We start from the raw sequence: 27,380 nt of genomic DNA, 5'->3' as shown, positions 1-27,380 counted from the left end.
CCGCCATATTGCCCGGGGGCCGGCGCGGGGATGGGAACCCACGCACATGCGCAGACGTGCGACGGCCGTGGCGTGCATGTGCGGTCTTCCTTCGGCCATGGCGCGCATTCGCGAACTTGCGCCGACCGTGGCGCACCGGCTTTCGAGCGCCGGAGCAGCGGACACCACTCCAGTGCCGTACTAGCCCCCTAGGAAGGGGTGAATACCTGCGCCTGGAGGCCCGTTGACGGCGGAGTGGCTCGTGCCGCTTTTGACGCCAGCGTCAGAACTTAGCCGCGGGATCGGAGAATCCTAGCCGTGGAGTTTCGGTTTCAGTTCAAGGTGTACCTTTGGTTTGGTTTAGGCCTGTGCTTGTTTACAAACGATGCTTGAGCCTTTGACTGAGCTGAGAGGCTTCTCGAAGCACGAAAACCCTGAGTATGATATGGAGAAAATTGCTGAGGGTGGAACTACATTCTTAAAGGAAGACTGGTGGGGTTTTTTTTAATAGAAAATAAATAGGTAAGTGTAGGAGAAGCTGACCTGGAGGCTGAAACATTCAGTCTCTTACGTTTAACCAGAGATCTACGTATCTTCTGAGAACAAAGCGGGGAGTTCTAGGGAATTGGGTAGAATCAAGTAGCTCTATACAGAATAGATGTGCAGGGAGTGTCTACATGTGTCTGATGTCTTGTGGCATATGACCATCAGTGATGCCTATAATTGGACCAGGAGGTCGTATTGGTAGAGATATACCAAACACAGTGGGTAGCACTGGTGCTTCATAGCTCCAGGGTCCCAAGTTTGATTCCCGGCTTGGGTCACTGTCTGTGCGGAGTCTCCACATTCTCCCTGAGTCTGCGTGGGTTTCCTCTGGGTTCACCTGTTTCCTCCCACATGTCCCGAAAGACATGTTGTTGGATGTATTGGATATTCTAAATTTTCCCTCTGTGTACCCGAACAGGCGCCGGAATGTGGCACTCGGGGCTTTTCACAGTAACTTCATTGCAGTGTTAATGTAAGCCTACTTGCGACAATAAAAGATGATTATTATATTATATAAAGGTGTGAGCTGTGACCTGTGCAACTAACTGTAGAGGTTTAAAAAAAAAAAAACCTGCCTTCCGGAGTATGAGTATGTTAGCCTATCAGAGTGAAGGCTACAGTAAAAAGATTACGTTAGGCTCAGTCTGTTGGAATGAGTTGAAAGTAGAAGCTCATATTGTTTAGAATCACTGTCTTATTTGCTCAGTGCACCTATTTAGTCATTATTGCTTGTGTTTATTTTCAAGTTTGTACAGTAAAGATTCTTTGGTGTTTCATTTTAATTTTGGAGTACTACGTCTTATTTCCTTACCTGGTTTCTGTCGTGCATTGCATTCTTTAAATGATCATAGTCTGTCTAGGTCTGTCCAGCCGGATCCTAATAAGAATCCTACTTGTCCAGTGCTCTCATGAGATCATAATAAATGGTAGATTTGGAGTCTTTTTCATCTTCAGTGACAAACGTTGGATCATGCCAACTATTTTTGATAAGGCAGTACCATATGCAACTTCCTAATAAATGTGTTAGCAGAGACCTGTGCTGGATTCCCAATCCACTGTCTGTTACGTTTAGTTTCTTGCGAGTACTATAAATAACTCCATTCCATGGGTGCCATTTCAGTTGCAAATATAATCAATTGATACTTTTTTTATTTCGACCGGCGAAAGCTGTGCTAATCTATCCCTGCAGTTGTGCCGTATTGAATATTTTCCAGTTCAATGTGAAAAGTTGCTGCATGAAAACCACCATCTGCATATTTTGGGAATTGCGAAACTCAATGCTGCAAGTGTTAACAAGGTAAAAGCAACACACTGCAGACACTAGAAATCTGAAATAAAAACAAAAGTGCTGAAAGCATTTGTGGAGAAAGAAACCAAATTAACATTTCAGCCGAATATGACTTCTTCAGAACTGCAGCATTCAGCAGATGCAGCTATTAAATATGAAGCTGGAGGTGATCGAACTGCAGAGGGCACTGTTCACATTTTGAGTTGAATTCATTATACAGTGTCATCTTTAGTGAATCTCACTGCATGAATGTTTGAAGATTTTAAAATATTCTTAAATATACTACATCTAAATGCATCTCAAAGATGCTGAAATAAACTTCGCCAAGTACATACCCATTGGGCTCAAATCAGCAATTGGAAATATAATTACCTATTGTATAAACTACCTATTATTATATGTAATGTTACCAGTAACAGGGCTGTCCCTGGTTTGAAGGTAAGCTAGTAAATGACGGCCAACGTGTCAGTAGGGCTCTAAACCACTCCCTTGATTTCTGAGACAATTATATTCGAGGTGGACTTTGTTAAACTATGATATAATGTGCCTAGATTTACAGAAAACTTTCAGAAAAAGTTTGTTAGGCCACAACACAAACCTAAAAATCTTAGCTAGATTAAAAATTGGCCAAAAGACATTGGTTTCAAACCAGGAAGATTATACTGTGCCGACCTCTTCTGTCTCATAGTCCAAACTATTATGTGGATCCAAAATGCGCATTGAATTAATCCGATTTATCAATGATTCTAAACTATCAGTAGAATCTGATAAAGTTGTTTACTTGAGTGTTAATAGAACTGTGGTAGATAAAATTCACCAAAGACCATTCATTCCTCCAGTTCTGCTCGAGCCTCCTCTCTCACCCCTTTTCTCAATACTTTGTATCAATGCACCTTCTCCTCTCACCATGAACTGGAACATTTCATTGATTCTTTGCTTCCAATTTCCACCCTTCCCTCGTCTTCACTTGGCTCATTTCTGATTATTCCCCTCTCTTCCTCTACTTCTCTGGTTCCATTTCTGGAGATCGACTATCTACAAATGTTCACGACAAACCCACCTGAACTACCTCAACTACATTTCCTCACATCCTGTTTCCCGTAAGGACTCCAGTCCATGCTTCCAGTTTCTACCTCTCTGGCGCATCTGTCCCAATGATACATCGTTCCACCCGACATGTCTTCCTTTTACCACAACTGAGGATTTCCATCCAGTGTGGCTGACTGAGTCCTCCAACGTGTTCAATCTGTTTAATGCAGTTCTACTGTCACCCCTTCTGCTTTCTCCAAGACCATGATAGGATTTCCTTTGTCCTCACGTTCCACCCACATCCTCCTTATTCGTCAGATCATAGTCCATATTTCACCCAGCTCCGTAGATTGCCACCATCAAACACATCTTCCCCTCCCCTTCTAGCATTTTGTATTGAGCATTTCCTCCATAGCATCATTGTCCATTCCTCAGTCACCCCTGAACCTCCCTCCCTTCCTATGCACCTTTCTGTGCAGGTGCAGGCGATGCAATGCTGCCCTTTCCCCTCATCCGTTTAATTGCCCAAGCCTCCAAACACCCCTTCCAAGTGAAACAGCGATTCACTTCCATAGAATCCCTACAGTGCAGAAGGAGGCCATTCGGCCCATCGAGTCTACACCGACTCTCTGAAAGAACACCCTACCCCACCCTATCCTTGTAACCCCACCTAACCTGCACATCTCTCTGAAACCCATGCAGACATGGTGAGAACGTGCAAACTCCACACAGATAGTCACCAAGACCGGAATCGATCCCGGGTTCCTTGCGCTGTGAGACAGCAGTGCTAATCACTGTACCACCATGACATGAGATAGGGCATGGTGCATATGACTTTGGGCATACAGGGCGAGATCCTCTGGCTGTTCATTCCGGCGGGACCTTCCAGTCACGCCAATGGCTCACCTCCGCTGGAAGGTATCCCGGCGGTGGGCGAGGGGGAAGTGGGGGGGGGGGGGGAAAGAGAGCTAGGATGGCAAATTACATTGATTGGGGCAGGACCAGAAGATCCCATATTTCTAAAAGCTCTCCACCATTGAGATTTTCCTCATCTCATGTCTGAGTCTGTTGTAGATGAACTGATTGAGATCGCCATAATTAGTCAACAAATCCATGATCATTGTATCATGTGACAGCCAAGATGGTCAAATGAAAAATGGTACTTTTTTTTGGCCCAGCAGTTCCTATGTTCTGTCCTGCCTGAAACCATTTGGCCCAATGCAAATAGAAAAGGACTCGACCTAGACTGAAAAACTAATGATCATAGATATTCATCCAAGGGAGTCTCCCTGAAAACAGTTATTTGTTTTTAGACTAGAGATTGGAAACAGTGTACAGGGGAAAATTGCACCACATGGTACTGAGCCCCACAAATCAGTAAGATCTCTGGTTCATGCGGAGTCAGCTAGTCGCAACCATGCTCCATTTGACCTCCGTTTCCTTGGACCTGGGAGTGAAAGAGTATGGAAAGAGAACAATTTTCTTTTGAAGGCTACTAACAGCCCTCTACTGAAGGCTGCTAACATCCCTCTACCTGTTGTATTTTCAATTTAGTAAACTGTATTCCTTACACATGATGTGGTCACCTCTACATTGGGGAGACCAAACATAGACTCTTTGTGGAACACCTCCATTGAGTCTGAATGCACAACTCCAAACTTCGGTTGCTTGTCATTTTACTTCTTCACATTTCTCTCTCTCTCTGGCCTTTGTCCAAGGCCTTCCGTAGTGCAGCTCAATACAAGCTCGAGGAACAACACTTAATCTTTCATCTCCGCAGTCTACATCCTTCTGAACTCAAAATTGACTTCAACAGTTTTAGATCCAAACCTCTGACTTCGTTTTGCTCAATGTGGTTTTTTTATGTAGTGTCGGTCTTCATCTTATTTCTTTTTTTAATCCCTTCATGTTGTATTCAGATAAGTTTTTATGTAGCTATTTCCATCTCACAGGAGTCAACGTTTGTTTCTTAACTTTATCCATTACCGCTTTTGACATCATGAAGTTTTTTATTTCATCTCTACTGGCCTCCACCACATCACAAACCTTACACTTTGTTCTTCCTGACTCCACCCTTCTATTGGCTAAGAAAAGTCCACTCTATTTAAAATATATAGAATCCCTCCAGTGCAGAAGGAGGGCATTCGGCCCATTTAAGACTGCACCGACCCTCCGAAAGAGCACCCTACCGAGGCTCTCTCCTCCGCCCTATACCCGGAACCCCTTGCATTGATCATGGCCAATCCGCTAACCTGCACATTTTTGGACTGTGGGAGGAAACCGGAGCATGTGGAGGGAACCCACACGGATGTTGCCCGACCTGCTGATTTTTCCAGGTTTTCTTTTGTTCTTATTTCAATAACAGTAACTTGCATTTAAATAGTGCCTTTAAAATGGTAAAATGTCTCTTCACAGGAGTAAAATTTGTCATTGAGCCACATGAAGAGTTTCAAGAAGAAAGTTCTGGGGCTTGCCAAAGGAACAATTTTGAGCTAATTAGAGAGAAGTCTGAAAGATTTGAGAATGATGATAGGCTACAGACTGAGCACAAACTGAATTTGGAGTTATCTTGCCCGATCTGTGGAATTTAAATCTCTGAGGCCATCTTTGAAACTGCATAGTGCTCTGGTCAAACTGCTCAACAGGAAAATCTTTTAAGTGTTTCAAAGAAAGGGCATAAGGTCACTCACTCTGGAGAATGAATTCCAAGCGGATTCTCCTCCTGATTGTCCACCATAACGTAGGCGAAAGGCATGCAATTGAGGCAGCTCATCTGTACTTTTCAATTTTTAATTGATTGTGTTGGACCTGTTGAGTTGAATTTCATAAAAACAGTTGGGGGGGGGCTGGCAGGGGGGAGCTGGTGGTGGATGCGGAAATCCTGCTTTTCAAAACAAACTTGATGACTACACCAGTAATATTGATATTTTATATGAAAATGCTAACTACTTTTTGTGGACTGGTTTAATATACTAGAGGCACACCGCAGCCTTAATAAATATGGCATTACACCTCAATTTGGTGACTTTTAGGCTTTTCTGCAGGGCCCCAGTTTCTTCTGCAGACTAACTTGTAATACTTCAAATTTTGCACACTTTTTCAGTTCAATCTGCTGAAATCTTTCGCTGCCGTGGTGAGTGACAGTGAATTAAGGGAAAGCATTATTAGTGACAAGAACAGTCTTTAGAGGGCATCCTTATCTTGTCGGAAAGCTAGCTACTGCAATTGCTGTTTTACCAATTAATTTTCAGTGATCCAGCTGTTGATATTACACTAATGGAAATATGGAAAATGTATTACCTACAGGTTTATGCCCACAACCATAAAGCAAGATATCTCCCCGCTTTAATATAAAACCAACCAGCAAATGTCATAATAATCCAGCTTCACTGATTTTTTTTTTTATCCTGGGAAATTATGTGATAGTTGTTGATCTTGCAGTGTGAATGTCCTGATATTAATGGAGGAAACTAGCTGACAGAGTCTGCACTGACTGTTGAGTACTTCACTCAGTCACTTCCGGTTGCGGCTATGCAGAGCTAAGTCGCACGTTCGGCAGCTCCCGCTTGGAACGGACTTTTGGGCTTTTTTCAGGGCCCCCCAACGGCATTTTTTCGACATTTCCCGGTGTGGGAAGAAGATTGCAATATTCCCCCAACAGTGTATGGCTTGGACCAGGAGCGGGGCGACTAAAAAGGTGGTGGTGAACCCAAAGAAAGTGCGAGGGAAGAAGAGCAAGATGGCGGCGGGGAGGGACCAGGCAGCGTGGATGCAGTGGGCGCAGGAGCAGCAGGAGGTTATCCAGCACTGCTTAAGGGAGCTCAAAGCGGACCTGCTGGAGCTGATGAAGGCTTCTATCGATAAGCTGCTGGAGTCCCAGACGGCCCAGGGGGTGGCGATCCGACAACGAGGATGAGATCTTGGGCCTTGCGGTAAAGGTGGAGGCGCACGAGGCGCTCCACAAGAAATGGCAGGAACGGTTCGAGGAGTTGGAGAATCGGTCGAGGCGGAAGAATCTGCGGATTCTGGGCCTCCTGGAGGGGTTGGACGTGGGGGCCTATGTGGTCACCATGTTAAACTCGCTGATGGGAACGGGGTCCTTCCAGGGGCCCCTGTAGCTGGAAGGGGCCCAAGGCGAACGAGCCGCCGCGGGCGGTGCTGGTGCGGTTTCATCGGTTCGCTGATCGGGAGTGCGTGCTCCGGTGGGCCAAGAAAGAGAGGAGCAGCAGGTGGGAGAACGCGGAGGTTCGAATATATCTGGACTGGAGTGCGAAGGTGGCGAAGAAGAGGGCCGGGTACAACCGGGCGAAGGTGGTGCTGCACAAGATTGGGGTGAAGTTTGGCAGGCTGCAGCCGGTGCGACTGTGCTTCACCTACAAGGACCGGCGCCATTATTTTGAGTCCCTGGAGGAGGCGTGGGCCTTTGTTCAGGCCGAGAAGCTGGACACAAACTGAGGGTCGGGAGGAGTGGTCGGGGATTGCTGTTGGTGTGTTACATTTTGAGGGGGGGTTCTTTGCTCTTGTTTCTTTTTGGTTCAGTGTGGGTGGTTAGGGTGGGTTGGGCACTGTTTTGGGTGGGCTCTTGGAGGGGGGCAAGTAAATGGAGTAGGGGTGGATGGCCGGTACGGGGAGATGGGTCCCTGCGGGGGAGGGTGAGGCCCGAGTCGGTGAGGGGACTGGGCATGTAAAAGGAGCTGCGTCAGAGGTGGCGGGGGCCGGGCAGGAGGAAACGCAGGCTTTTTCCCGCGCTGGAGGGGGCGGGGCCGGGGCGGGGGGAGAAAGCAGCTAGGAGGTGTCCTAGCTGGGAGGGTGGGGGGGAACCGGCTTGCTGCTCGTATGGTCAAGTAGGAGCTGGAGCGAGTAGAGGGGGTTGGGACGGGGGTCTGCCGGGTGTGGGTAACGGGCCAGGCATGGGTGCGGGCGTGTGGCTGGCCGAGGAGGGGTTATGGCTAGTCGGCGGGGGAGGGCGACGGGTAGCCCCCTGATCCAGCTGATAACCTGGAATGTAAGGGGACTGAACGGGCCGGTCAAGCGGGCCTGGGTGTTCGCGCACCTGAAGGGGCTGAAGGCGGATGTGATCATGCTCCAGGAGACACATCTGAAGGTGGCAGACCAGGTAAGATTGAGGCAGGGGTGGGTAGGTCAGGTGTTTCATTCGGGGCTGGATGCCAAAAATCCGGGGGTGGTGATCTTGGTGGGAAAGAGGGTGTCGTTCGAGGCGTCGAGCATTGTGACAGACAATGGCGGCAGGTATGTAATGGTAAGTGGTAAGCTGCAAGGGGAGAGGGTGGTGCTGGTCAACGTGTACGCCCCGAACTGGGACGATGCGGGTTTTATGCGGCACATGTTGGGTCGGATCCTGGACTTGGAAGTGGGGGGCCTGATAATGGGGGGGGAACTTTAACACGGTGTTGGATCGGGCACTTGTTCGCTCCAGGTCTAGGACGGGTAGGAAGCCGGCGGTGGCTAAAGTGCTGAGGGGGTTTATGGACCAGATGGGAGGGGTGGACCCTTGGAGATTTGCAAGGCCGGGGGCTAGGGAATTTTCATTCTTCTCGCACGTTCATAAGGCTTATTCCCGGATCGACTTTTTTATTATGAGTAGGGCGCTGATAGCGAGAGTAGAGGATATCGAGTACTCGGCGATAGCCATTTTGGATCACGCCCCGCATTGGGTAGACTTAGAGCTGGGGGAAGAGAGGGACCAGCGCCGTTGTGGTGCTTGGAGGTGGGGCTGCTGGCGGACGAGGAGTGAGTGAGCAGGTCCGAGGAAGCATAGAGAGATACCTGGAGGCCAACGATGACGGGGAGGTCTGAGTGGGGATGGTCTGGGAGACGCTGAAGGCGGTGGTTAGGGGAGAGCTGATCTCCATTAAGGCCCACAAGGAGAGGAGAGAGCATAGGGAGAAGCTGGTGGGGGAGATGGTGAGGGTAGACAGGAGGTCTGAGGCGGGACTGTTGAGGAAGAGGCGTAGCCTCCAGGCCAAATTCGACCTGTTGACCACCAGGAAGGCGGAGGCGCAGTGGAGGAAGGCCCAGGGGGTGATTTATGAATCTGGGGTAAAAGGCAAGTCGGATGCTGGCGCATCAGCTTCGGAAGCGGGACGCAGCTAGGGAGATCGGGGGAGTTAAGGATAGGGAAGGAGTGTGGTGTGGAGTGGGGTTGGCATCAATGGGGTCTTCAGGGACTTTTATGAGGAATTGTATCAGTCCGAGCCCCCACTGGAGGAGGGAGGGATGGGCCGCTTTCTGGACCAATTGAGGTTTCTGACGGTGGAGGAGGGACTGGTGGCGGGATTGGGGGCCCCGATTGGGCTGGAGGGGCTGGCCAAAGGGATGGGCGGGGAAGGCACCGGGGCCGGATGGTTTCCCGGTCGAATTTTACAAGACATATGTGGACCTGTTGGGCCTGTTGCTGGTTAGGACCTTCAATGAGGCAAGGGAGGGGGGGCATTGCCCCCGACGATATCCCGCTCACTGATCTCCTTGATCCTGAAATGGGACAAGGATCCTCTGCAGTGTGGGTCTTAAAGGCCGATTTCGTTGTTAAACGTAGATGCCAAGGTCCTGGCGAAGGTCTTAGCCACGAGAATTGAGGATTGTGTGCCGCAGGTGATCAACGAAGACCAGACGGGGTTCGTGAAGGGGAAGCAGTTGAATGCGAATTTGCGGCGGCTCCTGAACGTTATTATGATGCCGGCGAGGGAGGCGGAGGCGGAGATAGTGGTGGCGATGGACACTGAGAAGGCCTTCGATAGGGTAGAGTGGGGGTACTTGTGGGAGGTGCTGAAGAGGTTCGGGTTTGGGGAGGGGTTTGTCAGGTGGGTTAGGCTGTTGTACGAGGTCCTGATGGCGAGTGTGGCCACGAACAAGAGGAGGTCTGAGTACTTTTGGTTGCATCGAGGGACGAGGCAGGGGTCCCCCCTGCTCTTTGCACTGGTGATTGAACCCCTGGCTATGGCACTGAGGGAGTCGAGGAACTGGAGGGGATTGGTGCGGGGTGGGGAGGAGCATAGGGTGTCACTCTATGCGGACGACTTGCTGCTATATGTGGCGGACCCGGTGGGGGGAATGCCGATGGTAATGAGGATCCTCAGGGAGTTCGGAGGGTACAAGCTCAACATTGGGAAAGAGCGATTTGTTCGTGGTTCACCCAGGGGACCAGGAAAGGGGGATTAGCGAGCTCCCACTAAAAAGGGCGGAGAGGAGCTTCAGGTATTTGGGGGTCCAGGTGGCCAGGAGCTAGGGGGCCCTGCATAGACTTAATTTCACGAGGCTGGTGGAGCAAATGGAGGAGGAGTTCAAGAGGTGGGACGCGTTGCCGCTGTCCCTGGTAGGTAGGGTGCAGTCAGTTAAGATGACGGTGCTCCCAAGGTTTTTGTTCCTGTTCCAGTGCCTCCCCATTCTTATCCCGAAGGCCTTCTTTAGGCGGGTCAACAGGAGCATAATGGGGTTTGTGTGGGCGCGAGGGACTCCGAGGGTGAGAAGGGTGTTCCTGGAGCGGAGTAGGGATGGGGGAGGTGCTGGCACTGCCCAACCTCTGTGGGTACTACTGGGCCGCCAATGTGGCGATGGTGCGCAAGTGGGTGATGGAGGGGGAGGGGGCTGCATGGAAGAGGCTGGAGACGGTGTCTTGTGAGGGTTATAGTCTGGAGGCGCTGGCAATGGCGCCGCTGCCGCTCCCTCCAATGAGGTATACCACCGGTGGTGGTGGCTACCCTCAAAATCTGGGGGCAGTGGAGGTGACACAGGAGGGAAGTGGACCCCAATATGGAGGCACCACCGGTTTGTCCCAGGGAGAATAGATGGAGGGTTTTCGGGGTGGCACAGGGCAGGGATAAGAAAGTTGGGGGACCTGTTTGTGTATGGGAAGTTCGCGACCTGGGGGGGGGGAGCGGGCTTCTATTTTATATTTGTTTGTTTACACTGGGGGATCTGAGGGGGTGTATATATTTGCTATGTGTTAATTCGGGGTGTTAATTTATTATTTATGATTGGGGGGGAGGGGGACACGGGGGTTGTTTTATTTTGTTCTGTATTTAATTCTATTGGGTTCTTTAAGATTTCAATGACTTCAAGTTGTATGGGGAGAAAGTGGCATTGGGATCAAGGATCAGCTATGATCGTATTGAATGGCGGAGTAGGCTCAAAGGGCTGAATGGCCTACTCTTGCTCCTAGTTTCTATCATTTTACTTGTCTCCTTATAAATGCATTTGCTGTTTCCCAATCTTGCTAGGAGCATCCTGAACTCATTTGTGCAGGGCAAAGGAGAGACAATTGACTGTCCAAAGACTACGGCCATGTTCTCTTCATTTACACAGCTTCATGCTTAAAACGACGTGCAAAACATAAACACATACATTTCAAAAGGAGAAAAAGCATTCGGATACAATACTATTAAAGTGCAAAGTAAGCCAAAGACCTGTTTCCCTTTGCCTTCAGGTTCACTAGAAGGTTTTATGTTACCTTGTTGTGTTCGATAACCATTGAGTCCCACTAATCTAAATTGGACATATTTCCATGCTGAATATAGTGGAGTGGAAAATGATTTTGCGTTCAATTAGACTGAGCTCCAGATAAAACTTTTACTGCCTAATGACCCGTTATTTGGTTAGAAGAATTCTGCTCCACCTAGATTAGTTTATAATTGGCCTGAATTATCTCCTTGCATTATGAATGAGAGGAAATTTCGCTCATTACCTTTACCAGTGGTTTATTCTCAGTCTGGAGGAATGATAGTGACTTCAGGCCTTTCCTCAATCATCCATTGAAACCTAATTTGAAATGGTACACGTTGCAATCATAGTTGTGGTTCCAATCAGTGCTGCCACTTAAATCCAGCAGGAGGTTTGCTTAAACAGTACAGAGAGAGGTTGTTGTACCATATGTTCAAAATAGGCCGCGCAACAACAGTAACCATGTTTCTCTGGGGAAGTTCTTCAGCTATTGCATTTTATTAATTTTTAATAAAATTTAGAGTACCCAATTCTTTTTTTTGCAATTATGGGGGAATTTAGTGTGACCAACCCACCTACCCTGCACATCTTTGGGTTGTGGGAGTGAGATCCACGCAGACACGGGGAGAATGTGCAAACTCCACATGGACAGTGACCCGGGGCCGTGATCGAACCCGGGTCCTTGGCGCCGTGATCAAACTCGGTGCCGTGAGGCAGCAGTGCTAACCACTGCACAATGTCAGTGACGTTTTCTTTTTGGATTTCAACCGGTTGAGGTTGATAAGGTTTCCGTCCATTCTGAAGATGATGTTGACTCCACTGGGAAGCTTGCTCTTGACAAGGTGAAGGATGGTCGAGATGAAGATGGAGAAAAGGTGGAAGCGATGACGCATCCCTTTTTGAATCCAGTCTTGACCCTCAAAAGATTTCTGACTCATTTCTGTCGGTGAGGACTGTCGTTGACACCTTGTTTTGGAGGACTCACAGGATATTGATGAATTTATCTAGACAGCTGGCCTGCAACAGGGTCTTCCATATTCACAAGCCTTGGCCAGATTGATGAAGGCCATGTAGAATGGTTGATGTTGCTCTTGGCATTTCCCGAAGTCGAGGAGTGAAAATCATGTCCGCTGTTTCACGGTTTGGTCAGAAGCCATACTGGCTTTCCGGAAAGATTTCTTCAGAAACTGCTAGCGAGGATTCGGATGATACTCTACCTGGCGCTGGAGAGTAGGGAGATTCCTTGGTGGTTCCCACAGTTCGCTTTGTCTCCTTTCTTGAAGATGGTGGTGATGACGGCAATCCTGAGGTCAGCAGGAATTTCTTCACTGTCCCAGACTTTCAGCAACAGGGGATGGAGTTGATGGGTATTCTTGTCTCCTCGAAGTCTGAAAATCTCCTCTTGTGATCCGGTCCATTGCTGCGCATTTTCATTCTTCGTGTTTCATGGCAGTTTTGACTTCTTCCACGCTTGGTGGGAGTCCAAGATAATCTTTGATGGGGATTTGAGGGATTTCCTCAAACACGTCCTCATCTATGGTTGTATCACGGTTTTTGAATTCTTTGATGTGTCCATTTTGTCTGTCTCTCAAGAGGTTTCCACCCTCACTCCTCACCAGTTTGAGGCCTAGGGTGTTGGGTCCATATATTGCAGTGGCACTGAAGGAGCCCCTGGTGTCGTGCTTATCGGCGAGATGTTGCAGTTCCTTAGTTTTCTCCTCCACTATTGGTTCTTGATTTCCCTATCTCTGCTTTGAATGATTGAGCTTGCCTCTTTGCCTTGATGGTTATGTCGTTTTGCTAGCCGCGGAAACCTTTCTTCTTGTCGATGAGGTTTTGGATGGTGTAGTTATTCTCGTCGAACCAGTCTTGGTGTTTCCTTGTCTTACATAGAACATAGAACGATACAGCGCAGTACAGGCCCTTCGGCCCACCATGTTGCACCGAAACAAAAGCCATCTAACCTACACTATGCCATTATCATCCATATGTTTATCCAATAAACTTTTAAATGCCCTCAATGTTGGCGAGTTCACTACTGTAGCAGGTAGGGCATTCCACGGCCTCACTACTCTTGTAGCCGATAGCTTCTTCACAGCTTGAGATGATGGCTCAGCTCTTTCCAGTTTTCCTCCACTGCATTAGAATGGACACTGGAGATTTTGGAGAAGACTTATTAGAAGTTCACTAGCATGCTTGGCTCTTGAAGTGACTAAACGTTGATCTTAAGCTGTTTCTTCATATTCGCTGCTTCTGGTGAAGCTTGATGGTTAAATAGTGGATGAGTCGGTGGTCTCTCCAGCAGTCATCTATATTGGCCATCGCTTTGGTGATGAGGGCACCCTTTTGGTCTCTGGAACAGACAATGACAATCATGTGCCAGTGCTTTGATCATGGATGTCTCCAGGAAGTCTTGAACTTGTCTTTTTGCAGAACAGTGTGTTAGTGATGACAAGCTAGTGTTCCGCACATTTGGCGAGCAGGAGAACCCTGTTGGAGTTGCAATTCACAACTCCTTCCTTTCCAACGGTTCCTTTCCAGAGTTGGGAGTCCTTTTCAACTCTGGCGTTGAAATCCCCAAGGAGGGTGATCTTCCTTAGGAATGTTGGAGAGTATGGTGCCCAGGGTAGAGTAGAAGCTTTCTTTGGGACTCATCATTGACATCATGAATTGGGGAGTAGGCACTCATGACCGTTGCCTGCTGGTTCTTGGCAAGTTGTAGACGGTGGGTCACGAGGCGCATGTTGGTGCAGACCGGGAGCTCGGAGAATCTGTTGTCGAGTTTGTTCCTGATGGCGAATCCAACCCATGCATCGTGGGTCGTTCCTCTGGTTTTCCAATCCAGAAGAAGGTGTAACCACCGTCATCTTCCCTCAGCTGTCCATTGTCTGTTCTTCGGGTCTCTTGCAGGGCAGTGACGTCAATGTTGAAGTTCCTCAGTTCATAGGCAACAAGGACCGTTCTCCATTCTGTTTGATTGTTTTGCACATTATCCATGAGGTTTCGTACATTCCAAGTTCCGAAATTGAGTTTAACTTTGATTTTCTGACCGCAGGTAGATGAGCTGCTGGATGCAGCTTTCCAGCCAGGTTGGGGACAGAACAGACTACTTTGAGGGCACCTTTCCAGCTCTTTCCCCATGTGGGCTGAGCAGAGTGAAGCCTGAATAGGGCTGCCCAGTCATGAAGAAAGCTGCCGAAACGCTTTACTGTTCCCATTTGAAGAACGAGACAACTGAATCAAAATCTTTCACCTACATAGAATCATAGAATTTACAGTGCAGAAGGAAGCCATTCGGCCCATCGAGTCTGCACTGGCCCTTGGAAAGAGCACACTACCCAAGCCCACGTCTCCACCCTATCCCAGTAACCCCACCTAATCTTTTTGGACACTTAAGGGCAATTTAGCTTGGCCAATCCACCTAACCTGCACATCTTTGGACTGTGGGAGGAAATTAGATCACCCGGAGGAAACCCAGGCAGACAGTGGGAGAACATGCAGACTTTGCACAGACAGTGACCCAAGCGAGAATTGAACCTGGGTCTCTGGAGCTGTGAAGCAACAGTGCTAACTAACCACTATGTTACCGTGCCGCCCATGCTGGACCGCAGCTAGGGAATTCCATATCTCAGTCCTGTCACCTCTCGCTTGTCAGTGTGGGGTTGTGTTGATTTCCTTTTTGGGCAGGACATTTTCTAACATGGGAATGTAGTTGCACATCAGCAGACACGCGCTCCTTGACAGAAGGTAGATCTGGTTCCAGTGGCAAGGGAACTTCTTGATGACTAGGGTTTTCCCTACTGCTGCAGACTTCATCTGCCATCGGAGTCGTTGATTCAAATACGAATATCCTCCACCTGATGCGCTATTGAGGACTTGTTTTGGATTGCGCTTTGTCTGGCTCCTCCCTACTGACCGTACTGTCATGGGTGACCATGTCAGGACTTTAAGACTCCCAATAGTATTGTTCTTGCGATCAACTGCATGTTCAAGCCTCGCCACCATGGCAAGGTGGCAATCCAAGGGAATAGAAATTCTGCTGCAAGAAAAGGGTACGAAGTTTTGAATAGACTGTCAGTAAAAGTTGACCAGGCACCAGGACCAGATGAGCGCATGCAAGGATATTGAAAGACGTGAGAATGGAAATTTCAGGGATGCTGGACAGTCTTCTCTAATCTCCGGGAAGGTGCCAGAGGACTGGAGAATTACAAATGTTGCACCTTTGTTCAAAAAAGTTGTAAACATTACAGGCCAGTCAGTATCACATCAGTGGTGGGCAAGCTTGTATAAACAATTATTGAGGATAGAATGAATAGTCACATGGAAAAATGTGGGTTGATTAGAAAGAGCCAACATGGATTCCTAAAGAGGTACTCGCGTTTAATTAACCTAATTAATCTACTGGAATTTTTTTGAGGAGTTAACAGAAAGGGTTGATTGAAGGTAATGCTGTTGATGTGGCGTAATTGGACTTTCAGGAGGCATTCGATAGAGTGCCGCACAACAAACTTATGAAAAAAATTATAGCTCATGGAATAAAAGGGTTAGTAGCAACGTGGATACAAAATTGGCTGCATAATAGGAAGCCGAGCATAATGATCAATTCAGATTTTTCAGGCTGGAGGAAGGTCTGTAATGGTATTCCCCAGTGGTCGATAATTGGACCCTTGCTTTTCCTGATATATATTTTTAACTATTTTATTCAAAACATTTTTGTTTATAACATACAAAATATTCAAACCATTCCAATTAATTTTACATTATTACAAAAATAACTCCAACCTAACCCAGCTCCGTACCAAGACTAACCACTCCCAACCCCTCTGAATTTCCACCCCGAAAGAAAAACCCCACCCTTATGGCTGGCAGTAACCAGCTCCTTAAGCAAGATAATGAACGGCTGCCACCTTGACTAAATCCCATCCACCGACCCTCTCGTAGGGTACTCTATCTTCTCCAGGTGCAGAAAATCCACTAAGTCCCTAGCCAAGCTGAAGCATTAGGCGGTGGGGGGGACCTCAACCCGAGCAAGACCTGCCTCTGGGTTATTCGAGAGGCAAAGGCCATGACATCTACCTTCTTCCCCCTCTGCAGCTCTGACAAGTCTGAAACTCCAAAGATGGTCACCATTGAGTACGGCTACACCTTAACCCCAAGAATCCCTGATAACTGTTTTGAAAAAAGAAACCCAAAAATCAGCAAGCCCTAAACATATGTGCATGGTTCACCAGCACCCCAGAACATCCGTCATACCTATCCTCCACCCCCGGGCAGAACCCACTCATACGTTCCTAGTCAAGTTCGACTTCCTGATATATATTAATGATCTAGATCTTGGTGTGCAGGGGACAATTTCAAAGTTTGCGGATGATCCAAAACTGTGAAGTATTGTAAATGGTGAAGAAACCATGTAGAACTTCAAAGGATATAGAAAGTTGGTGGAGTGAGCAGATAGGTGACAGTCAACCTGCCAGGCGTAAATTTAAACAAAGCTTAGCGGTTAACTGTGAGTCATTAATTAACTGGTGTATTCTCCACAACAACACTTCTACCAAAGAATGTCTACTTGCCAACCAATCAGCACTGTTGTTTCCTTTACATTTGGTATTCTTGTAAATGTCCTGATGAGTGGAAGATGAAATGTTTTGACAAGGGTCTTTCTTTGCTAATAACAGAGTTCTGTGCTACCAAATACTTTAAAAGGTAACCTTAAAAGCATGATATTGGAAGTAAAGCTCGTGTGAACATGTCATGAGCAAGATTTTTAATATAAGCAGATTTCTCATGATGTGGCTCACCGTAAGTCAAGATATTGGTTGTTCCAGAACAATAAATGCCTATTTTATAATGTAGGTGTTAATATTAAGGTTAATATTAATTTACAGCAAATTCCATTTTTATTAAGCAGTGTTCTGATTTTTACTGGTGCTTTGGGAATTGAATTCCATGACACTCATTAATTTTGAAAACTGTAAATGAGTAGCCTTTATCATATGTAGTTTCCTTCATCCCAGTGTATCCTTTAAACCTTATTTATGTTAACAGTTTTGAAGTTGATAACTGACAGCAAGATGGTATGCAAGAAATAGATATGGGTTGTTTAGCAGTGCTGGCTGGGGCAGTGGAGTTTATCTGCGGAGAGAATGGTCCTGGGCTATTGCAATAGAGCTGGGAGTCCTGATGTTTGCCAGTGCTGGCGTGGCATGCATTCTGTTGTTAATTTTTTTTTAGTACTTTGAAATGATTATTTATAGTGAAATAACAAAGTGTGTTATAATTCTGAAAGCACAGAAATAGAGCTGACTGGTGTTTCTTGGCAGGACAGACTGGAGAGCTGAGAAATGCAAAATAATGGCAGTTGCAGCCGCACATCAAAACAGAAGATGTAATTAAAGCATTTACATAGGCAGTGTTTATGGTGTATTACTATATTCACATTTTATAGTGGAAAACATTGACACGGGTGCATTCAGAGGCACGATTTATACTATTTCTTTTAATGAAATGTAACTGTTCATGGGTGGTCAGACCCTGGAGTGTGATTCTACTTGTTCAGCTGCTAACCTAACAAGTCCCTCAAGACTGCTTGGAAGATGATTTCCTGTTGGAGAGTGGTCTAAATACGTTTTGTACTTTGCTGCACTTTGACTTTCAAAGCGAAAAATTGTTGGTTCCACGTCAGCTCAATTTCTTACGAGCATTTTCCTGATTGTGCAACTTTCTTGTTCTCATTTCCCAACTAAATGTTTCAATACATTCGTACCAATTCACCAGTGTACTTTGGCCTCCGAGTTGGAGTGTGCGATTTTTGTGTCCCTTTGGCTGTTCATTCAAAGTTCAAAGTTGTAATCAACACATTGGAATGGCGAAGCAGTGGGCAAAGTACCGTACAACTACTGTACTTTATCACGTGTGTAGGCTTGTTGATAGCTTCATGGTGCTTACTGAATGTGTATTGATGATCATTCACTAGAACGCCTACTGGTCTGTGATTAACTTATTTTCTCCCTCGCCCAACCCCATGTATTGTTTTCCAAGTCATCTGGAATAAGCGAGAAGGAATTTTCTCCACCAACAAGGATTGTAATGACAATATGCAGGGCTGGAGTTGAGTTAGTCCATTAATACTTGAATCTGTAAAAGCTGAAGTGTAATCTGATGCTTGCAGGGATCATCTGGATAAGAAACATTGCAATCAATGTTTTGACAAGTATGAGTCTGTTTTCATGACTGAAACATTTCTGAAAAGCTTGCAAGTGCGCTATTGCCTTAAAGCATGAAATATTGTAGAATGGATTTTCCTGAACAGGCAACTACATCGCGGCAGTTGGTGAGTGACCAATCAATTCTTTAGTTTGCCAAACATGTTATTGTATATAATGTCACCTAAATATTACTTGTAGGTTTTTCACATTGACTAAAATATCATCAAAAGTTGTCTGCTGTACATTGTGGTATTTGTAACTTGATTAAAGTTCTGCAGTACATGGGTGAGGCAAGGTAGATCATTTTACAAAATCTGTGGTATCATTATGCATTGATGGATTCTTTTCAGCTCTTTTTGAGCAATAAAATAATTGATTTTAAATGCCAGTTCGTGCAGCTGTTTAGTTGCTTGTAAACGATTCTCATCGCGCAACTCCACTTTTACGTATTTGCAGCAGTGGGTTTAAGTAATTAGGAAAGGAGATAATTTTTGAAAAGGTTTTTGTTGCCAATTATTTTTTTTTTTAAAGTCTATATATAAGTTGTCTGTTTGCTTTCAAATTTCTATACCACAGAGAATGTGGCCTGGTAAAGAATTAATCTGAATCGAAGATTTATCTAGATACTTGGGATTTATAGAAGACTGAGGCAGAGAGGACTAATGAGTTAGTTGCTGTACAATTAGAAATTGATAGGTTTGGTAAAGGATGTGCCAATTTAAAAAAAAAAAAGTGATCACATATCGACCATATTAATCCAAAACGGCACAGCGACAGATCTGATCCCTATATGTATCCTTGGTGTAATTCTAATTACATTTGAGTGACTGGAGAAGACGGTCTCTAATTCCTACAGGCTAGGTCAGGTTCAATTCCTGGTCAATTCTGAGCTAGTTGATATCAGATGGGGAATGGTAGAAGTGGTAGTGGGCGGGTTTCTCTGCTCCATGTCGCGAAGCGGGAATTCCGATCGGGCGGAGAAACCCGCGTCAGCCCAGAAACTGGATTGACGCCGAGAGGCAGACCAGTCCCCAGAGGGAGTTCATTTTGGGGTGGGTGGGGGAAGGAAGAGAGAATCTGGTCACCCTTGTGGTGGGGGGGGGGGGGGGGAGGAAAGAGACCCAGACCCCCGGGGGGGGAGAGGGAGAAGAGCCCCAACCCCCGGGGGGGGGGGGGGGGGAGGAGGAGAACGACCCATTATTCTCATGCTGGTGGGGCCTCCTTGATGACGGGTGGGGGTGCTCCCCTTGGCAACGGGGGGGGCAACATTTGCATTGTGGGGGGGGGAGGTGGGCCTGGGGCCTGTGTCTGGACACAGGGATCGGGCGCCTGTTCAAAATGGCAGCCCGAGACCAGTATGTGCCGAGAAACCGACGTTCACCACTATGCATAATTTTGCATTGTCAAGGTATGAGAAGGTGGCCCGGTGACACAGTGGTTAGCACTGCTGTCTCCCAGCACCAGGGACCCGGGTTTGATTCCAGCCTTGGGGACTCTCTTTCTACCCATGTGTGGGTTTCCTCCGGGTGCTCCGGTTTCTTCCCACCGTCCAAAGATGTGCAGGTTAGGTGGATTGACCACACTAAAATTGCCCCTTAGTGTCCAGGGATGTGTAGGTTAGGTGGGGGAAGGGGATGCAGCAGGGTGAGGAAGGTAGTGGACTTGGGTAGAGTGCTCTTTCGGAGGGTTGGTGCAGTCCTGATGGGCCAAATGGCCGCCTCCTGCACTGTGGGGATTCTTGTACCGCCTCAGCGATACTCCGAGCACCAGTGGGTCACACTTAGTTTCTGAAACATACAATCCTGTCCAGTGTGCCCCTGATTAAAGATTGTGAAAGTCGATCAGAAATCCCACTCCTGTCAACTAACAAACCTCCTTGGCGTAATATGCCTGTATGAAAATCGAATGAGGATAGGGTTGGACTTGGTTGGGAATTTTGTGATTTTGGCAGAGTGGTAGACTGGGTGGGACAGTGGGTAGGAGAAGGTTAAAATAGGCTTGGGAAGCTACTGTACTGAGACACTACACTGGTTGCAATTTTAACAGTCCTCCCCTTCTGTTAGCTTTCCACCCCTCCTCTGCTCTGACACTGATTACTGTTGCAAATATTTAGCTTGTGATTCATATGTTTTAGAATATAACTTTTAACATGTTTAATGTAAGATAAATGGAAAATCCTGATTGAGAAGCTGAAGTAAATGCAATTCAAACAAGCTTGGAGTTCTTTGCACTTAAAAGGTTGGGGCCATGTTGACATCACAGGTTACGTTAGAAAGGTACGGTCATAAAAACAGCAGGTGGACTTGCTCTGTTAAATGACTGGAGACATGACGTTATTATGTGGTTTGCCAGATTGAAGAAAACTTTGGCATTAAAACATGGTCTATTCCCAGGTAGGAATGGAAATTAACTATGTGTGTCATATTGTCACGGAGATTCTTTGTTTTGGAGTTGATCTCTGTGAATTCAGACAAGGCATAGCCTATAGGCAAGACTGGTTGAGAGAACCAGCTAAGGGACTCAAGTTAACTTTGGATTTTGCGCAGCTCCTTGGAAGTTGAGAAGTAAAACCAGATCTACACCTGAAGTAGAGTAAATGCTCCATCTATCGTCCATAGTGCAGTCTGTATTTGAGAGCTGGTATTTGGTATAAAACAAACCTGGTAATGGGGAAAAACAACCAGAAGAGTTGTTTAGCCCAGTTGTTTTTCAAACTTTTTTGGCCGTGACCCATTTTTACCAACCAGCCGACCTTCACGACCCACCATTTTCACTCCTTTTAATGTGACAGGTGAGCTTGCTTGGTTCTCCCGATCTCACTTTGTTATTCAATGTTAACATTTCTGACGATGACTTCAGCTGATTTAAGATCTCACTGCATACATTGAAAAAAAATCAATAGGTTTGTCCTCAAACTTGCCATGCTTAGTCTTCAAATGACCTTTGAGGCTTTGAGGGTTTTAAACTTTCATTTGCCAGTGCTTCCCTGCATGTATGTTGAATCCTGATTTGCATTGACACAATTAATAAACCCACACCTCAAGAAATCTTCTTTATGCTGCTTTGTTCCTATTTTCAGCTTCTTCTTCATGGGTTGTGTGGTAATCACCACTGATGTATATATTGTATATATAGGATGTTGATATAGGTGCTTTACGGTTAGGCCCCTGTACTACAGGTACGGCGGTAGATCCCTGCCTGCTGGCTCCGCCCAGTAGGTGGAGTATAAATATGTGTGCTCCCAGTACAGCAACCATTTCATCAGCTGCTGCAGAAGGCCACACATCTCAGTGTAATAAAGCCTCGATTACATCCTACTCTCGTCTTTGTGTAATTGATCGTGCATCAATTTATTACACTGAGGTTTTCAGAAGATGGACCTCCGCATCAAGCCGGATCTCTGCAGCTGCATCCGCAAGTGGACAACGCCAAAAAGGACTTTGAACATTGACTAGCCTGTTTTGAAGCGTACATCGGGTCTGCGCCAGACGAAATTCCAGAAGCACAGAAGCTCCAGATGCTTCACACACGGCTGAGCTCCAACGTCTTTCCACTTGTCCAGGACGCGCTGACCTACGCAGAGGCCATGGCGCTACTGAAGGAAAACTACACTCAGCAGACTAACGCACTCTAGGCCAGGCACCTCCTCTCCACGCGGCGTCAACTCCCCGGTGAGTCGGTGGAAGATTTCTGGCGCGCCCTGCTTCCCCTAGTTAGAGACTGTGACTGTTTCGGCCACGGAACACACAAATTTGATAATGAGAGACTCATTTGTTACGGGCATAGGGTCTGACTACATCCGCCAGCGCCTCTTAGAGGGGGCCATGCTCGACCACGCGGCGACCAAAAAACTAGCGCTTTAACTTATGGTCGCATCACGCAACATTCAGGCCTAAACACCGACCGCGCATTAATTGTGGCAAGAAAGGACATTTCGCTGCAGTATGCCAGGCCCGCTCAATCGCCGCTATTGTCCCGGCATCCCCCACGTGCAACCAGTGGGCGCTGCCATCTTCTCTCTCTCCCCCCCTCCCCCTCCCCCTCCCCCTCCCTCTCCCTCTCCCTCTCCCTCTTCCCCCCCCCCCCCCCCCCCAAGGACCACGTGCGGCCAGTGGACGCCGCCATCTTGCTCGACTCAGGACCCATGCCCGTTGGGCATCTCATCCGGCCGCTCATCGCCTGCAACCGCCAATGACCAGCCGCGTCTCGCCTCGGTCACGATTGACCAGACTCGACCACACAACCTCGCGACTGCTTCAACTAAAGTGAAGGTCAATGGGCACGAGATCCCCTGCCTGCTGGACTCCGGGAGCACTGAGAGCTTCATTCACCCCGATACGGTAAGGCGCTGCTCCCTCGCGGTACACCCCGCTAACCAGAGAATCTCCCTGGCCTCCGGGTCCCACTCCGTGGTGATCCGGGGGTACTGCATCGCCACTCTCACTGTCCAGGGCATGAAGTTCAGCGGCTTCCGCCTCTACGTCCTCCCCAACCTCTGCGCTGCCTTGCTCCTCGGCCTGGACTTCCAGTGCAACCTCCAGAGCCTAACCCTGAAATTCGGCGGGCCCCTACCACCCCTTACTGTGTGCGGCCCCGCCACCCTTAAGGTCGACCCACCTTCCCTTTTTGCAAACCTAACCCCGGATTGCAAACCCGACGCCACCAGGAGCAGACGGTACCGCGCCTTGGACAGGACCTTCATCAGGTCTGAAGTCCAGCGGCTGCTTCGGGGAAGGCATCATCGAGGCCAGCAACAGCCCCTGGAGAGCCCAAGTGTTAGTGGTCAAAACTGGGGAGAAAAACAGGATGGTCGTTGAATACAGTCAGACCATCAATAGGTACATGGAGCTCGACGCATACCCCCTCCCACGCATATCTGATATGGTCAATCAGATTGCACAGTACCGGGTCTTCTCGACAGTAGACCTGAAATCTGCTTACCACCAGCTCCCCATCCGCAAGGCGGACCGCCCATACACTGCGTTCAAGGCAGACGGCCGCCTTTACCACTTTCTTAGGGTTCCCTTCGGCGTCACCAACGGGGTCTTGGTCTTCCAACGGGAGATGGACCGAATGGTTGACCGGTACGGGCTGCAGGCCACTTTCCCGTACCTGGACAATGTCACCATCTGCGGCCACGATCAGCAGGACCATGACGCCAACCGTGCCAAATTTCTCCACACCGCCACTCTCCTCAACCTCACGTATAACAAGGAGAAGTGCGTGTTCAGCACAAACCCCTTAGCCATCCTCGGCTATGTGGTCCAGAACGGAGTTCTGGGGCCCGACCCCGATCGCCTGCGCCCCCTCATGGAACTCCCCCCTCCCCTACTGCCCCAAGGCCCTCAAACGTTGCCTGGGGTTCTTTTCGTATTACGCCCAGTGGGTCCCAAACTATGCGGACAAGGCCCGCCCACTCATTCAATCCGCTGTTTTTCCTCTGACGGCTGAGGCTCACCAGGCCTTTAACCATATCAGGCCGACATCGCCAAGGCCGCGATGCACGAGGTCGAAGAGACGCTTCCCTTCCAAGTCGAGACCGATGCATCAGACGTCGCTCTGGCCGCCATCCTCAACCAGGCAGGCCCGTGGCATTCTTTTCCCGCACCCTCCATGCCTCTGTTATTCGGCACTCCTCCGTCGAAAAAGAGGCCCAAGCCATCGTTGAAGCTGTGCGACATTGGAGGCATTACCTGGCCGGCAGGAGATTCACTCTCCTCACTGACCAACGGTCAGTTGCCTTCATGTTTAACAACACACTGCGGGGCAAGATCAAAAACAATAAAATCTTGAGGTGGAGGATCGAGCTCACCACCTACAATTACAAGATTTTGTATCACCCTGGTAAGCTCAACGAGACCCCCAATGCTGTATCCCGAGGTACATGTGCCAGCGCACAAGTGGACCGAGTCCGGACACAGCACGACAACCTCTGTCACCCAGGGGTCACACATTTTTACCATTTCATCAAGGCCTGCAACCTGCCCTACTCCATCGAGGAAGTCAGGGCGATCACCAGAGACTGCCAGGTCTGCGCGGAGTGTAAACCGGCACTTCTACCGGCCAGACCGTGTGCACCTGGTGAAGGTCTCCCGCCCCTTTTGAACGCCTCAGCGTAGACTTCAAAGGGCCACTCCCCTCCACCGACCGCAACACGTACTTTTTCAGTGAGGTCGATGAATATTTCCCTTTGCCTTCCCGTGCCCCGACATGACGTCTGCCACCGTCATCAAAGCCCTCAACACCATCTTCGCTCTGTTCGGCTTCCCCGCCTACGTCCACAGCGACCGGGGATCCTCATCCATGAGGGATGAGCTGCGCCAGTACCTGCTCAACAGGGGCATTGCCTCGAGCAGGATGACCAGCTACAACCCCAGGGGAAACGGGCAGGTGGAGAGGGAGAATGGGACGGTCTGGAGGGCCGTCCAGCTGGCCCTACGGTCCAGAAATCTCCCGGCCTCCCGCTGGCAGGAGGTCCTCCCCGACGCACTTCACTCCATTCGGTCCCTCCTGTGCACCGCAACTAATGAAACCCCCCATGAACGTCTCTTTGCCTTCCCTAGGAAGTCCACCTCCGGGGTTTCGCTCCCGACATGGCTGGCAGCTCCAGGACCCGTTCTCCTCCGTAGACCCGTTCGACTCCACTAGGCGGACCCGTTGGTTGAGTGGGTACAGCTACTTCACGCAAACCTGCAGTATGCCTACAAAGCATACCCCGACGGCAGCCAAGACACAGCCTCCCTCAGTGACCTGACACCAGCTGGTTCTCTTACCCCCCCCCCCCCCCCCCCAAGCGCAGCCCCCGCACCGGGTCAATCAGTCCTCCCCTTGCTCACACCCGGGGATGAAGAGGATTTCGACGCGCTCCCGGAGTCACCGAAGACCAAGCCACCGCCAGAGTCGCCACCAGCACTGCGGCGCTCTCAACGACAGATCAAGGCACCGGACCGCCTGAATTTGTAAAATTATCTGTACTTTTAGTTCTCCACCACCCCTCCGGACTCATTTTTTTAACAGGGGGTGAATGTGGTAGTCACCACTGATGTATATATTGTATATATAGGATGTTGACATGGGTGCTTTATGGCAAGTCCCCTGTACTACAGGTATGGGAGTAGATCCCTGCCTGCTGGCTCCGCTCAGTAGGCGGAGTATAAATATGTGTGCTGCCATTACAGCCATTTCATCAGCTGCTGTAGGAGGCCACACATCGCGGTGTAATAAAGCCTCGATTACACCCTACTCTCGACTTTGTGTAATTGATTGTGTATCAGGTTGTTCACCAGAGACCCTGGAGTTCACACCAGCACTGCTAGCAGCTGCAAAATGGAGGAATCTGCCTCGCACCCAGAACACGTTACATCAACGTACGGGGACCGTGCCCTGCTCTCTGACACTGATCCAGGCAAGAAGACTCCAGCGATTTATTTTTTTTTAAAAATGTTAAGAAAAAACTTCTCCTCCTCCTGCGTGCTGATGTCAGGAGGAGACGTTCTGCCTCGCTGGGATCCGAGCCTGCGCATGCTGAGGGGGCCTGCAAATACGGAATGGCCAGCATTCGAAAAGCCAATTGTGTCCGGCAATTTAAAAAGCCAGTCGTGCCATTGGGCACTCCTTCCGGCGATAGGCAACGATGCGATGCATGAGCCTGCGATCGGGAATGCCACGATGCATGGCCCACGACCCTCCCAATACCCGCCCGCGTCCCTGGGTTTGAAAGTGACTGGTTCAGCCTAAAGGAAGAAATATATAGGCATTCTGTCAATAAAAAGCAATTAACTTTGTTGCTGTTGGAGTTCTGGAAGTAAGCAGCTTGGTTGCAGTTTGAAACCTATAGTAGTGGGTTATTGGAAACCAAGGGTGTTTTCAAATATTTTAAGTCGCTGTGCAAGAGTTGGAGGGAGTACCATGCTTGGTCTGTGGAATCTAGAGTTATGAAATCGACAGAAGAAATTGGGGGTTGCCAAGCCAAAAGCTAATGAAGGGAGCCCCATGAAATCTTGTGCTGTTGGAATGCAGAAATTTCAGTGAATTCCGGAGAGCGGTGATGTTCCAGTTTGAGTTTGTCCCGGTTGGGGGGGGGGGGGGGGGGGGGGGGGCCAGTTTTTAGCATCTATTTTAGGTCCCTGTCATCAACTTTTAGCTGAATTCCCAGTCCTGCTTACCGACTGCTATCCCATTGCCACTGGCTTTGGACTACTGTTCCATTTAAATGAGGACTCGGGATTAAAATGTTCAGTGTCCTGTACCAAGCGCTGCTGCTGGATCGAGTGCTCCCAGATCAGATATAAAATAGTTTGATATTTTTTCTATTTTGATCCCTATTCAACAGAGCACCTCCTACTGTATCAGTGTGGCAAAACGTGTTTCCATACACCGACCGTGTGAGTGAGCTTGCCATTTTACATTGCCCGATGTAGTTTTGTCCTGTGGCTCATGTCCATTAGGAACTGGATGGAGATTGCTCAAATTAATTATGTGTCTGTCATAACCCATACGAGGACCACGGGGAAACCGTCATTGATGTGGGACCTGTGGAATAGGAGCTCCCCAGATAGGAGGCCACCCGCCTGGGGCTCTTTGTATAATCCTATAAAAGCTAGCCCAAAGCAAGGCCAGGAGAGTTTAGTTCTCCCAGCAAGGTCCGTACTGGGACTGATATGCTACTTTGAGTGGAACTATGTAAATAGTTAATAAATTAATGTTCATTTATCACTGGCGTCATCAAGTTACTAAACTGGCGATGAGGATTAATGGAAACTCCGGACCTGCTCGTAGAACCTCCTGGCCGCCGGAAGTTGCTGATTGGGACGTAACATCGTAACCACTTAAGATGCCAATGTTTGGAAAGTTGGATGCCTTTGACGCAGACCTGG

General features: G+C 48.3%; 1 protein-coding gene across 5 annotated transcripts in view; it reads left to right on the top strand.

The window, feature by feature from the left end:
* The window catches only part of schip1 (schwannomin interacting protein 1), a 1,157,911-nt gene that overhangs the window by 944,071 nt on the left and 186,460 nt on the right, over nt 1–27,380 (top strand). The window contains exon 1 of one of the 5 annotated variants that reach the window (XM_072474489.1): nt 18,338–18,629. The exons of the other annotated variants lie outside the window; for them this stretch is intronic. Coding sequence (XP_072330590.1) covers nt 18,576–18,629 — 54 coding nt within the window. The 5' untranslated portion in view covers nt 18,338–18,575. Of the gene's footprint in view, nt 1–18,337; nt 18,630–27,380 lie in introns of those variants that run through there. 5 annotated transcript variants of the gene reach the window in all.

The sequence above is a fragment of the Scyliorhinus torazame genome, chromosome 14, assembly GCF_047496885.1.
Source record: "Scyliorhinus torazame isolate Kashiwa2021f chromosome 14, sScyTor2.1, whole genome shotgun sequence".
NCBI lineage: Eukaryota > Metazoa > Chordata > Chondrichthyes > Carcharhiniformes > Scyliorhinidae > Scyliorhinus > Scyliorhinus torazame.
Note: the sequence above shows the minus strand (reverse complement) of the source record. Positions and strands in the feature narration are given on the sequence as shown.